The sequence below is a fragment of the Pipistrellus hanaki genome, assembly GCF_964339955.1.
Source record: "Pipistrellus hanaki genome assembly, chromosome: 9".
NCBI lineage: Eukaryota > Metazoa > Chordata > Mammalia > Chiroptera > Vespertilionidae > Pipistrellus > Pipistrellus hanaki.
The window spans coordinates 35633573-35647090 of NC_140511.1; the positions used below are offsets into that span (position 1 = coordinate 35633573).

General features: G+C 43.6%; 1 protein-coding gene across 3 annotated transcripts in view; it reads left to right on the top strand.

The window, feature by feature from the left end:
- The window catches only part of RAB30 (RAB30, member RAS oncogene family), a 71799-nt gene that overhangs the window by 47570 nt on the left and 10711 nt on the right, over nt 1-13518 (top strand). For all 3 annotated transcript variants that reach the window (XM_084895292.1, XM_084895293.1, XM_084895294.1), the window contains exon 2: nt 11514-11614. In XM_084895292.1, coding sequence (XP_084751418.1) covers nt 11522-11614 — 93 coding nt within the window. In that variant the 5' untranslated portion in view covers nt 11514-11521. The remainder of the gene's footprint in view (nt 1-11513; nt 11615-13518) is intronic.

Genomic DNA, 13518 nt, shown 5'->3' on the forward strand with positions numbered 1-13518 from the left:
GCTGGAGCAGAGAGGGAATTCAAGCAACATTTCTGAAAGAAAATCTGTGGACCTTGGTGACAGACGGCTTTTGGCATGCTGTGTGTGTATTGGGGGACCATGCTGAGAAAGAATATCTACCTCGTCTTCCACATAGGAATTCACCACGATGCAGATACGATAATGAGCAAAGCACTTGCAACCCTAAGGTGTTGTTTAGACATAAAAGCTTATGGATAGTAACAGTGACTAAGAAACCCCTCCCAGCAGGGCTGTCCCAAGGATGAAATGGGCTGGTGTGTGTAGAGCTCCTAGGCTGTAGACAGATAGTTTTTTCCGATAGGCTGTAGACAGATAGTTTTCTCTTGAGGAAGCACATTCCTGTAGCTTATCCTCATCTATGTGAGTCCCAGAGCACGTGGACACCTTCTTCTCTTCCATTCTGTCCTGCTTCCAGTGCAGAGGGAATCTGCGTAAACAGCTGATAAGAGTTTAGCTGGAGCGAGAGTCTCCTGGCGGAGGAGACACCTCGGTCCTTGGTGGGCCTTGCGTCCCACTGTGGGCTGCAGCCCTGACCTCTGGCCACTTGGCCAGGCTGCATTGTGTGCGCAGCCTCGGGGAGGAGACTGAAGATACTGATAAGAAGGCCCTTCCGGTCCAGCCAGACAGGCTCAGGAAGGCTTCTGCAGAGGAGAGATTAGACACAGTCCCTGATTTAGAGCAACAAGGAGGGCCAGGGAACAACCTCCCGACTCCTCCCCTTCCCTCTCCCCCCCCCCCCCTCCCCAGTTCTTTATGGGTGGTATTGTTTATTGTTGGAGGAGGACAACAGAGGGAGCCTTGCTTGCTTGTGCAGAGTACGGAAACAGCAAGCTGGGTCTGGAAGGGCCTTTTTTTAGATCAGTTCAGTAAACATGATCTGCAGATAGAATCTCTCCATCTTGGAAAGCAATTAATGAGTAGGAAGGGTAATTTTCTTTTCCCCCAGGAAACAAGGTGCTAGTATTTCCAGGAGCGCCCAAGACGCTTTGTCAAGCACCTGCGCCCAGGTGCTTCGTACCCAAACCAATGAGCTCTGTCTGGGGAGTTAGTGCAGGGGGAACCCAGTGTAGCCACCCTCCCTTCTCCTCTCACCTCTCTGTGGGAGAGCCAGCCTGTGCTCCGGGCAGGGACACCTGCTCCCTCTGGAAGGTGACAGAGCATTGTTACTTTAACAACCTGATTCAGACATCTGCTTTGGTTAACGCTGATGAAATGCTGTTTCACGGCTTAATTTTCAATTTCCTTATGTGTCTGGTATCCCAAATGTATTGTGTATGTCCAGGAAATAGGAAAATATAAAAGACAGTGCAGACAAAGACTATGAACAGTAAAATATTTTATTGTTTTGCTTTTTAAAAATAATACTTTGAAGGTCTCAGGCCTACTTTATTTTTAGTGTTTATTTATTTTGGAGCTCCCTCTCATCGATGGCTCCATGCCAGCCTCCCTGGAGGTTATGTCCTTGGCCTTGCTCAGCAGGGAGTTATCTTTGCAGACCTTATTCATCCTTCCTAGCAGCAGCTCTGATTTGGTATCAAAGGAGCATGAATGCTCTTCTGGTTGTTGCTGGCATGCTGCATGGCTGGAGGCACCTCACTCTTTTGAATGCTTGGAGGAAGATTCTGTGTCAGAGTACAGTGAGAGTAATTTCAGAGCGGGAATGCATGATACACATGTGCCAGAGTTTTACTTTTATCAGTGACATAGATACACTATTGTTCTACCCTTTGGTTTTGGCTGTCATACACCAGATACTTGGTTTTGAGGGAAATCGGTCTGAAAGAATGAATCTACGGTATAGGGATTTGCTGTGCTGAGATATGTTTATTTATTTTTAAAATCCTCACCCAAGGATATTTTTCCATTGATTTTTAGGGAGAGTGAAAGAGAGAGGGAAACATTGATGTGAGAGGAACACATCAAAAGGTTGCCTCCTGCACAATCTCTGATCATTTAATGCACATTGCAGATGTCCTTTGCCGGGGAGGAGCCTGTAACCAAGGTATGTGCCCTTTCTGGAATCAAACCCGAGACCCTTTGGTCTGCAGCCGACACCCTACCCACTGAGTCAAACCGGCTAGGGCCTGAGATATGGTTTAATAGAGAAGCAGTGGTATCCAGAATCTAGGTGGGATAGTGTCATGTGAAAGGGTGCAGCAGAGCAGACAAAGAAAAGAACAGAGAAACAGCACCCCAAAAAGATTTTTTTTAAAGGGCGTCTCTCTGTATTAAGCACTACTGTACACTGAATAGAAGAGCAGAGTATAATTTTTTAGGATTTGGAGGTTATCTTTTTTCCTAGAAAAAACTAGATACCTCAGCATCCCCAGAGGTAACACTTGCTGGTTTTCTTTCGTATCCTTCCCGAGAGCCTTCATGCTTCCGCAGATAAATAATGATATGCCCCCTGTTCACACTATACACACCACTTTCCACCTTCCTTCTTTCACTTAATGCACATGACAGATGTCCATAGCAGGCTGCGTGGTACGTTGATGTATAGTTTCCACAGACTATACAACTATTTTCCTGCTGCTGGACTTTCAGACTGTTTCTATTTGCTGTTGTAATGACATTCCAAGTGTCTTTGTGCACGTGCGTCAGTGTAAGTGTAGCATAGATTCCTAGAGGTGGAATTGCTGGTCAGAGGGGTTGTAATAGCCTTTCTGTTTTAAATCAGCATTGCCCTCCATAGAGGTGGCATTGACTCACCTCCTGTAAGGTCCCAGCTAAGAGGTTTGCGAAGCAGAAGCAAGACACGGAATCCAGGCGATTAAAAGGGAGGAGGTTTTAATCTGTGCTCCAGGGCAAAGCTCTCTGGTCCAAGGTGGGCCAGGGAAGTTCATGCCAAAAAGCAGCATAGGCACTTCTTTTATACAGTGTTTAGGGAGGGGAGGGCGGAGGGCATGAGAGGTGTGGAATTCCTGCCTCGGGCCGGGGTCTAGGAAGGCCCTAGGAAGGTGCCAGCTAGCCAGCTATCTTTGTCACCGTCCACCTTGCAGATGCTTGCCTCGGCTCTGGACTTCCCCACTGCCTCAACCTAACACCTCCCACCACCAGCGTACCAGTCTCGCCAATACAGAATGAACTTTGCCAATCTGCAATGAAAAATGGCTTCTGTTTAAACATCCATTATGATTTTCATTATGAGTTATAATTTACATTTACAATGAAAACTTATGATTATAATGTACAATTATGAATGATACATTTTATAGAGTTTGATTTACTCTTAAGAGTGAAGCTGATCATTAAAAAAATATGTAAGTGCCCCTTTTATTTTCTGTCTTATAAACTATCTGCTCATGGTCTTTACCCATTTTTTTTTTTCTGTTGTGTTATTCAGTTTTTCTTACTGATTTGTAGGAGGAACTCTTTATGCATTTAAGGAAGTTAGCCTTTGGTTGTACGTATTTCAATCGGTTCATTTTTGTTGTTATGTCATATAGAATTTTTAAAAGATTTAATGAGTCACTGGTCGATCTATTTATTTTTTGGCAGGGGTGGGGTACGTCCAGCCAATGGGCCGCTTAAGTCCCGCGGAATCATTTGGTCTTTGGTCTGGCTCTGCCAAGGCATTAGGGGTGAGTTAATTAAATGTTTGACCAAATATAGCAGGCTAATTTTTAAGTTGATAATTTTGGTGGCCTGTGAATGATGTTATAAATATCCAAATGGCTCTTGGCAGAAAAAAGGTTCCCCATCCCTGTCTTCTGGCCTTGATTTTGAGTGAGTTTTAGAAGGTTATTCCCACTTTAAGATTTTTGTATATATTATGCTTTTTTATAGTACTTTCATGTTTTTATTTTTAAAAAATCCAAATCTTTAATTTATCTGGAATTTATTTTAGCATAAAAAGTGAGATAGAATTCCAATTTAACATTTACCTATAAGATGTGGGTTTTGATTTGTGTACTTTTACTCACTAGTTTTCTAATTTTGACCAAATTAACCTCTGTGAAGCTCAATTTCCTTATCTGTATAATGGGAATGGGGATAATAATAATTACCCGATGGAGTTGTTGAAAAGGTTAAGTAAGAGTATATATGGAAAACATTTAGCATAGTTCCTGGCCCATATTAAGTGTTCAAATCATGGTCCACATTCTCAGGAACCTGGAACTTCATAGTGTGTTCCAGCAAGCAGAGAAGTTCCAGGTGGTTAAGAGACAGAGGATACCTAGCAATTTCCTAGGGTGTGATTTAGGGTGAGTCACTTTGTCACCTAAACCCTCAGTTTCCTCACCTGCATATTGAATGATCAGAGCCATCCATGAGATATTGGCAGGTCCCCTGTAAGGGACCATATAAAAAAGCTGGAGAATATGGCCCAGTAAGTAGGAGCAGGGATGGCACAGGGGGGTGTTTGACACCCCTAGCCAAGGAGCATAATTACCTTGCAATAACATGAAATTAACAGCCGGTGTTAAGCAAGTGAGCTTGCAGCAGTTGATTATAATAGTGTTTAGTAATTGCCTTCTGGTAATTAAGCAATAATGAGCTTCCTGAGACAGAACCTTGTTAGAGCAAGAGATGGATCAAATGCTTTCACTTCAGCGTATGCATCTTGAGCACAGCGGAGGGATATGCAGACACGAGTGTCTTGTTGAAGCACGCTTCTTGTCCTCGAGGACAGTTGGGGCAGTAGAAGGTAGAGCACTCCCTTCTCCACCGGGCAGGTGCACGCACCTAGATGTACTTGGAGGAAAGCCCACAGCGGCTGGGGTTGTCCAGGATGGAGAGACTTCGCCTTCAGAGCCCCGTATGCCAGACCCAGCCCAGTCCCCAAGTGTGGCCCAGCATCTAAAGAGCCCCAGCTCAGAAATGCCTTCTTCAATGTCACGTGTTGCCCCTTTTTATTCTCTCTGTTCGGTTGTTTGGCGTATTCTGTTTCTTATGCTCTGCAAATCTCCCTCCACAGCTTCTGGGTGAGCTTGGTGTGTGTTCAGGGCCTCTGTTTTTACTGGACTTGCTGACTCAAATTTTCCCTGGGTGGGGTTGCCAGATAAAATATAGGATGCCCAGTTAAATTGGAATTTCAGACAAACAACCAATAATTTTTTCAGTGTAAGTATGTTCCACACACTTCTATACTAAAAAATTATTCATATGTCCATGTCATATTTGGAATAAACATATTAAAATGTATTTGTTGCTATCTGAAATTCAAATTTAACTGGTATCTTTTCTTTTCTTCTTTCCCTTCTTCCCTTCTTCATTTCTTCTTTGCTCCCTTCCTTCCTTCATCTAGCAGCCCTACCTGTATGGCCCCAATTTCAAATGCTATAAAATAGCATTGATTACACTAATGTTTAATGGCGCCCTAGTAGCAAAGGGCATTAAAAGGTGTTATATGAGAAAAGAATTCTGAGCTACAATCATGCTTGGTAAACCCTGGATTAAACAAGGTTAGCCAGTTTTCTTAATTTTGGGAATTTCTAGAACCTTTTAAATTTCCAACATTGGGTTGTAGTATGTAGTATTTCTCAAAGGTATGTCACTGTCCTTCCCCTCTCCATTTCTGAGTATTTAGGGTTATAGGAGCAAATGCTGAATGGATGCTGATGGTCTCTGATCATAGACCATGAATTCTTATGTTGGGTTTTGGGAAAATACTTCTCTATAGAAAAAACAACAACTTTGTATAATGTTATGATTCTGTTTTTGTTTTTGTTTTAAAAAAGTATATTTTTAATTGATTTCAGAGAGGAAGGGAGACAGAAAGATAGAAACATTAATGATGAGAGAGAATCATTGATTGGCTGCCTCCTGCACACCCCTACTGGGGATCGAGCCCACAACCCGCACACGTGCCCCTGACTGGAATCGATCTCAGGACCCTTCAGTCCATAGGCCAGTGCTCTACCCACTGAGCAAAATTGGCTAGGGCTGATTCAGTTTTTGTTTTAAAGACATACATTTATAAAATATACAGATAGATGTGAGTATATAGAGATTTAAAAAAAAAAAAACCAAAAAAAACCCCCCAAAACTAGAAGGATGTATATACCACAATGTTAACTGGTCTTATCCCCAGAAGAGGTGTGGAGAAGGAAAAATTATAGGTGATTTTCTTTCCTTTTTGTTTTGCTGTATGTCCTGTAGTCTGTATATATGACTCTTATCAGAGGGTTAAAAAATGTGATTATTTCATTTTAAAAAGGATCACTATTCCACATATTATTTTATTTGTCTCCCAAGCAACTCAGTGATCTAGGCTCTAATAGTATCCCCATTTTATGGAGGACACTCAACACAGCTCTGTAGCAGACTCGGGTCTTCTCATTCTCAGGCCTGTGTGGTGTGAGAGAATGGGCTGTCCTGGGAGGGGTAGTAGCACCTGTCCACCCAACCCTCACCTCCCGCTCCCTCCTCTCCAGTTTACAGAGTCTCAGGTGAGACTGTGAGAGGGAAAGGACCTGAGTGAGACACATGGTTTTTGAACAAGGACATGTCCTCAGATTATCTTTTTCTTGGGCAGAAGGTAGGACAAGGATTTTGCTTTTTATTCACTAGAAGCCTTGACTTTATCTGTTACACTAGACCAGAAGGACAAGGGGGAAGTGTTCTGATTCACAATGGTGAATACAGTTTTGTTTTGTTTTTTTAAAAGGTCACTTTGATAAATGATTTATGTTGCCAAAATCATATTGCTCAGAATTTTTTTCTTGTCTTTTTTAAAAAAATCTTTATTGTTGAAAGTATTACATAGCTTCACTTTCCGCCCCCCATTATCCGCTCCCATCCTCCCCACCCCAATTTTTTTTCTTTTTAAGCTTTGCAAAGTACCTGGTTTCTGTATCTTTTTTATTTTTATTTTTTATTTAAAATATATTTTATTGATTTTGTACAGAGAGAAAGAGAGAGGGATAGAGAGTCAGAAACATCAGTGAGAGAGAATCATCGATCAGATGCCTTTTGCACACCCCCTACTAGGGATGTGCCCGCAACCAAGGTACATGCCCTTGACCAGAATCGAACCTGGGACACTTCAGTCCACAGGCCGATGCTCTATCCACTGAGCCAAACTGGTTTCGGCTCCTATATATTTTTTAAACTCATTTTTTTCCTTTCCTTTGTCTAATTTTTCTGTTTTGAACCTTAGGCATATCTCCATTTATTTAGAGCTATTGTGGTGATCATGCCATTTGGGGTTTTGCTTGTTTATCTGAGTCATGATCCTGTCTCTGTGCCCTGTGCCTGGTACTTGGTTACATGGATGAATGATGACGGAATTGTGGGCATGCTATACAGGGAAAATCTGGGTCCAGCTCCTAAAAGAAACCTGCGCTCAGAGGTCACAGTGAGGAGCAGTGCTTGTATGATCTGGAATCAGTGTGTGAACCTATCAATGTGGGTGCTGCTTCCAGAGCGGGGAGATTCTAGAGCACTGTAGTTCAAAGGGGCTGGGTTTCCATTCACCTGGGCCTCCGCCCTTATGACAGATAGAGCAGTGCTATTAACACGAGGCAAGGGGCAGCGGCATCTACTTCAGAAGGAGTTGTGCTTTGGAGTTTGATGGGTCTGGGTTTGAATCTTGGTCCAAAGACTAACTAGCTGTATATGTTTAGCATAACCTCTCTGTGCCTCAGTTTCATCTTCTGAAAGCCAGGGATGATAATATTCCTGGACAGAACCTGGCACATCATAAACATTGAGTGTCAGCTATCATCATCATCATCAATAATAGAATATACAGTTTCTAGAGTAGCGCCTAGCCAGTGGCATGTCTTGGCAGGGGCTTGCTTCCCAGACAAGGTGTGACTTTGCTCCCCCTTTAGGGATGGGTGTACCTGACTGCTTCTGGATGGGTTTCCCTTCCTGGGAACCTGCCTCATCACCTGGTGATCGGTGATGCCTGAGCTGTTGCATTACTCACCAAGCAGAAGGGCTTCCTCAGAGTGCAGTTTCCAGAGAATTATGTGAGCTTTTCACTCAGCATTGTGTCTTCTATTAGAAAGAAAACAGTAACCACAGCAGGTAACATGGAGTTTACAGTTCAGCCTTAGCCTGCATTTTTAAAGAATCCAAACACTTTCCTCCCAGATGTTTTTTTTTTTTTTTAATTCAATAGAGCATTAAAGTAATTTCTTATAGAAAGAAGAAGAGCCTTAATTTTTATTCTGTGGCTCACTCCAGGTGGTAACTACATGAGACTTGATGATGCCTGTGGACTTGGACCAGATAACTCTTTGCCTTCCTTTCCTGAAGGTGCATGATTTGGGCACTGTTAACCTTCTCTTAAGAGCCCTGTTCCTCAGGTTGTTATATTTGAGCTAGAGACCTGGTGCACAGGGGTTCCCTCAGCCTAGCCTGCACCCTCTCCAATCTGGGACCCCCTCAAGGATGTTTGACTGTCCCTGATCCTGGGGATCAGGCCTAAGCCGGCAGTCAGACATCCCTCTCACAATCCGGGACAGCTGGCTCTTAATTTCTCACCTGCCTGCCTGTCTGATTGCCCCTAATTGCCACCCTCTCCCCCCACTGCAAGCCTGATCATCCGTAACCACCTCTGCCTGACAGCCTGATTGCTCCTAACTAACCCTCCTCCCCCGCTGGCTTGGTTGTTCCTAACAATCCTCCCCTTCCCCCTGGCCCCCCACCGGCCTGGTTGCCCCTTACTGCCCGCCCCCTCTCCCCCCCGCCAGCCTGGTCGCCCCACACAGCCTGCTGTTCAGTCGTTTGGTCATCCGTCACTAACCCCCCTGCTGGCCTGGTATCCCATACAGCCTGCTGATCATTACTGTTACTGTGATGGTGTCCCAGACAATTTGCATATTCCTCTATTATTAGTATAGATGCTGTTCTATAGATTCTCTGCTTGCTTCTTTGACCTCTGCCAAATATGGAGAAGTAAACGTGTGGCAAACAGTTTAAGCTCAGAAAAGGAATGCAGCCCTATCCTGTATTCCATGTTTATAGGCTCATGAAAGCAATGAGCTGTGGTCTGTGGGTGGTCCACATAGCCTCACATCTTTCTGCTATGCTTGTGCTGTCACTGTGTTTTCTTTCTTTTCACTGTTAACAGCTTGAGTTTTAATGAACATATTCTGTCCCTGAGTTTTTATTCAGAGTTTGACCTTGATTTTTATTTAGATTACTACAGTGAGGTGGAAAAGAATTTTGGATTTGAAGCCACAAGAGAGAATGGAAATCATATATTTCTTAAGTGCTTACCCTTTATCATTTAATGTGTCAGATCTTTTTTAAGCTCTTACTATGAGCTAGGTACTGTGAAAGGCACAACAGGGCAGTAGTTCAGGGAAATGAACCCAGGCTGTCTTAACAACTTCAGTGAGGTCTTAACAACTTTTTATTTACCTTCTCTTCTGCTTCAGTATCCCCATTTGCCAAGTTAGGCTGCTAATAGTGTCCACCAGATTGGATCGTTTGGAGGATGAAATGAATTAATAATATATAGTGAAATGATGATGATGGGGACAGGTTGGGATCAGGACTGAACAACTTCGTTACTCTCATCCTGCTCATGGTCCTGAGTGTGTGTGTGCGTGTGCGTGTGCGTGTGCGTGTGTGTGTGTGTGTGTGTGTGTGTGGCCGAGGTGCTGAGACATGATGATGGAGACAGATCTATATGATTAAGTACAGTCGAACATGATGAGTACTACTAAAGGAGAGGAGGAGGGTATTGTGGGAGCATATAGCAGGGTACCCAGTCCCCCTCAGAGGTCAGAGAAGCACACTAGAGAGAGCTATGTTTAATCTGAGATCTAAGGAAGGAATAAAAGTTACCAGGGCTGGGAGCAGCGAGGGGAGGTTGCATTCTGTGTGGTGTTTAAGAAACTGGAGAAATCTAGTGAGCCTAGAGCATGGGCAGAGATGGTGCCTGCGATAATGAAAGCAGAAACCAGACCATGAAAAGTGTGAGTCACAGTGAAGATTTGGGGTGACTAAGAGCCAGATCCTGTCCTTGGGGCTTTTCATTAATTACTTCAAGCATCACAACTGTGTGGTATACATGTTATTAACCCCATTTTGCTGGTGGTGAAGTTAAGACTCTAAAAAATTTTCACTATCCTTCAAGGCACAGACTTAAAAGTCAGGGTGTGAACCTAGGTTTCTCTGGCTCCTTTTGATGACTTCAGGCTAGCCTCTTAACTTCCTTTGTCTTCCATTTACTCACTCGTAAAGTAGAGAACATAAATAAATATCCACCTCATAGACTTATGAAAACAAATGGGAATATAGAAAAGGTGCCAAGTACCTTGTCTGGCATATAGCAAGTACAATGACTTCTTACGGACCCAGGTTCTTGACAGAGAAATATTTTCCTTTCATGGTCCCCTGAGCTGAGACAGAACCCCATGAGCTGCCAGCTGCATTTGGCCTGGTTGTCAAGTCATCTTCCCAAGGACTGGTTGAAATTAAGATCCACAGAGAACACATCTTTGCATACAGGAAACCTACTCCTCTTGCTGCCTGTCAGGTGACAGTACAGTGGGCTCTGCTTCTGCCCCGAAACCCTGAGTCATTTGCCGTCCAGCTGGCTGAGGCTTCTCTAGCTCACCAGGCATCCTTCCCCTCATGGCTTGCTGTCACCCTTTCCCTCCTCCTCCAGAGTCCACCCGGCTTGTTCTGCCTGCACCTTATGAAATGAGCTCTGCTACTGATTGGAATTGAATTGAACTTTGTTGATGTTGTTTGGCTTTTCTCATGTTGGTCTTAATGGCAGAGATCTCTGTATGGTGATTAGCACAGTACCATCGTAGGTACTCAGTACACTACAATTATTTTCAGTAGGATGGGGCTTTATGGATTCTAAGACTCTATTTTATAGGTGTTGTTGTTTTTTTTTTTTAATCTTCACAACGGTCCCCTGAAGTAGAGCATATAGTATTCTTAGCACACTTGGAGAAGCTAAGGCCTATAACTTAAGCAATATGACCATTAGTGAATATTTCATTCTAGAGTAGTCATTTACTAGGTGTAACTCTGTCCCTAGGAAAATAGAGCTGAAAGAGGTAAGCCCTTTCCTCAAGGATGGGATAGACATTTGAAGAAATAACTGTATATAGCAAGTGAAGTTTAGGACAGAGGAATGATGAAGGTGTTTAACTGATAGTTGGGGAAGATCAGTGAGGACTTCGGAGAGAAAGAGATGGGTTCTCCTTTGCCTTGCTGCCTTGCACCCCGACTTCTCCGCACATAGATCTGTGTTCTCCTTTCCATGCGAAAACACATCTTATCACACGAGCGACCTGCGACCTGACTACTTGGAAGTGTAAAGGTTACCAGGTGAAAGAACATCTGTGTCATTTGCTCTCCGTGGTGGCTGGGGAGGAATAAAGTCCATCTGTGACCAAACACCTGTGCTCCCCTCTCACCAGCAGAGTCACCAGAGGGGAGCATTAAATTGCTCTTCAAATGAGTCAGACCCACTGTTCCCGAGGAGACAGGGCCAGTGCAGCTTCAGCTCTGCGGGCAAGTCTGACCAGGCCCCATCTCACGCTTGCCTGTGTTTGTTTGCCTTGCAGCTGTGTAAATGAGTATGGAAGATTATGATTTCCTGTTTAAGATTGTTTTAATTGGCAATGCCGGCGTGGGGAAGACGTGCCTAGTCCGACGATTCACTCAGGTAAGAGAACTCGGAAGTCCGGGGTTGGCTTTCTCGGTGTGGTCGGTGGGGTTAGGAGGAATAACAGGACAGGTGACTGGCCCCGCGCCAGCCTCTTGGCTGCCTATTGTTAACTCGCCATGTGGAAGAGCACCAGCTTTGCAGCCTAGGCTAGAGCTTTTAAAGCACCTCAAGGAAGCATGGCTCTCTGGGTCACCACCACTTTCCCATGGTCTTGTTGCTTCTTTTAATGAAAAGGGGCAAGTAGATTTGTTTTTAGTGTGCAGCATCAAAAATAGATGATTAGGCCCTGGCCGGGTGGCTCAGTTGGTTGGAACATCATCCCTTACAACAAAAGGTTTTGGATTTGATTCTTGGTCGGGGCACATACCTAGGCTGTGAGTTCAATCCTCGGTCAGGGTGGGTATGGGAGGCAACTGATCAATGCTTCTCTTTCACATAAATTTCTCTCTCTCTCTCTCTCTCTCTCTCTCTCTCTCTCTCTCTCTCTCTCTCATTCTCTCCTTCTCTCAAAGCAATAAACATATCCCTAGGTGAGGATTTAAAAAACAAATTATTAGATTAATAAGTAGATTATTAATAATAACTCAAAGGAGGAAACAAATAAATCTAGATATCAAATTAAACCTAAATATTAATTTTAAAAAAATCTTTATTTTGAGAGGATTACAGATGTCCCCTTTCCCCCTCCATTGCCTCCCTTCATCTAGTTCCCACCCTGACCTAGGCCTTCACCACTCTTATAGTCTGTGCCCATAGGTAATGCATACATGCATGTAAGATCTTTGGTTAATGTCTTCCCATCCCTTCTCCCCGCTTCCTCTGTCCATCTGTCCCATGTTTCCATACCTCTTATTCTATGTTATTCATCAGTTTATTTTGTTCATTAGATTTCTTGTTCGTTTATTTTGATTTTTATATTCAATTGTTGAAACTCAAATACAAATTAAACCAATCAGATTGCATTCTCAAGTCCTCAGAAAATGGAGGGAATTGTTTTGGTTCAGAACCAAATATGCTGATTTTTCTAGATCTGTTAAGTGGAATGAATTGAGAACAGTGAAGGACTACTTGAACTAAATAAAATCTCTGCCGTGGGTTGAGCCCTTATCTTATGATCTGCGTACAAATTTCCTTTGGGGCTGCCCTGTTGAGAATTATTGCCAGAGATTATATACTTGTTTTTATACAGAAATGGTGGGAAATCATTCTGAGGTTGACCTTCTTTTGTGTTTTTCCAGAAAAGATTTGAATGGCATCCTTTTTGGGATTATCATACATGCATCTTGCATTTTTCATGAAGTGCTAGTTGGGAAAGTTGAGACTAGTTCTTTTATCTGAGGCACAGAGCAAGCTGGTGCCATGGAAAGGACATTGCTTTGGGAGTCAGGACACAGGTCCTAGTGCCAGCTCTGTCCTTGACTCATCTCTGAGCCTGGGTAGGTTACCGCCCACCTGCCTTCCTGATGGATATGAGGGGCCTGGTGTCCTTCAAGGCCCCTCACAGCAATAACAGCCTGTGGCTCTGGGGAAACCTGGAGAGGCAGATTGGATAAGGCAAACAGCATTGGGACAGAGAGTCACCTTTGGAAATGTCAGGGTTTCCCCCATTACAATGAACACAATAGGTCTCCTGCTTTTTGCTCAGTCTCAGCCTTGTGAAATCAAAAGTAACAGACTCAGTCAAAACCACAGGGGCGTCATATTGGAAACTCCAACTGGTTTTACTTCCACCCAACATTGGCAGGAGGACAAGACTGCAGAAATGTAGAGAAGTTTTCAGTCATTCCTTTGACCACCTCTTATTGCAGAAAGATCCTTTAAAGAGCCCACGCCTCTCATTTTATGGGTAAAAACCTCAGGTCTAGAGGGATGAAGTGAACTCTTAGTATCACATATCAATG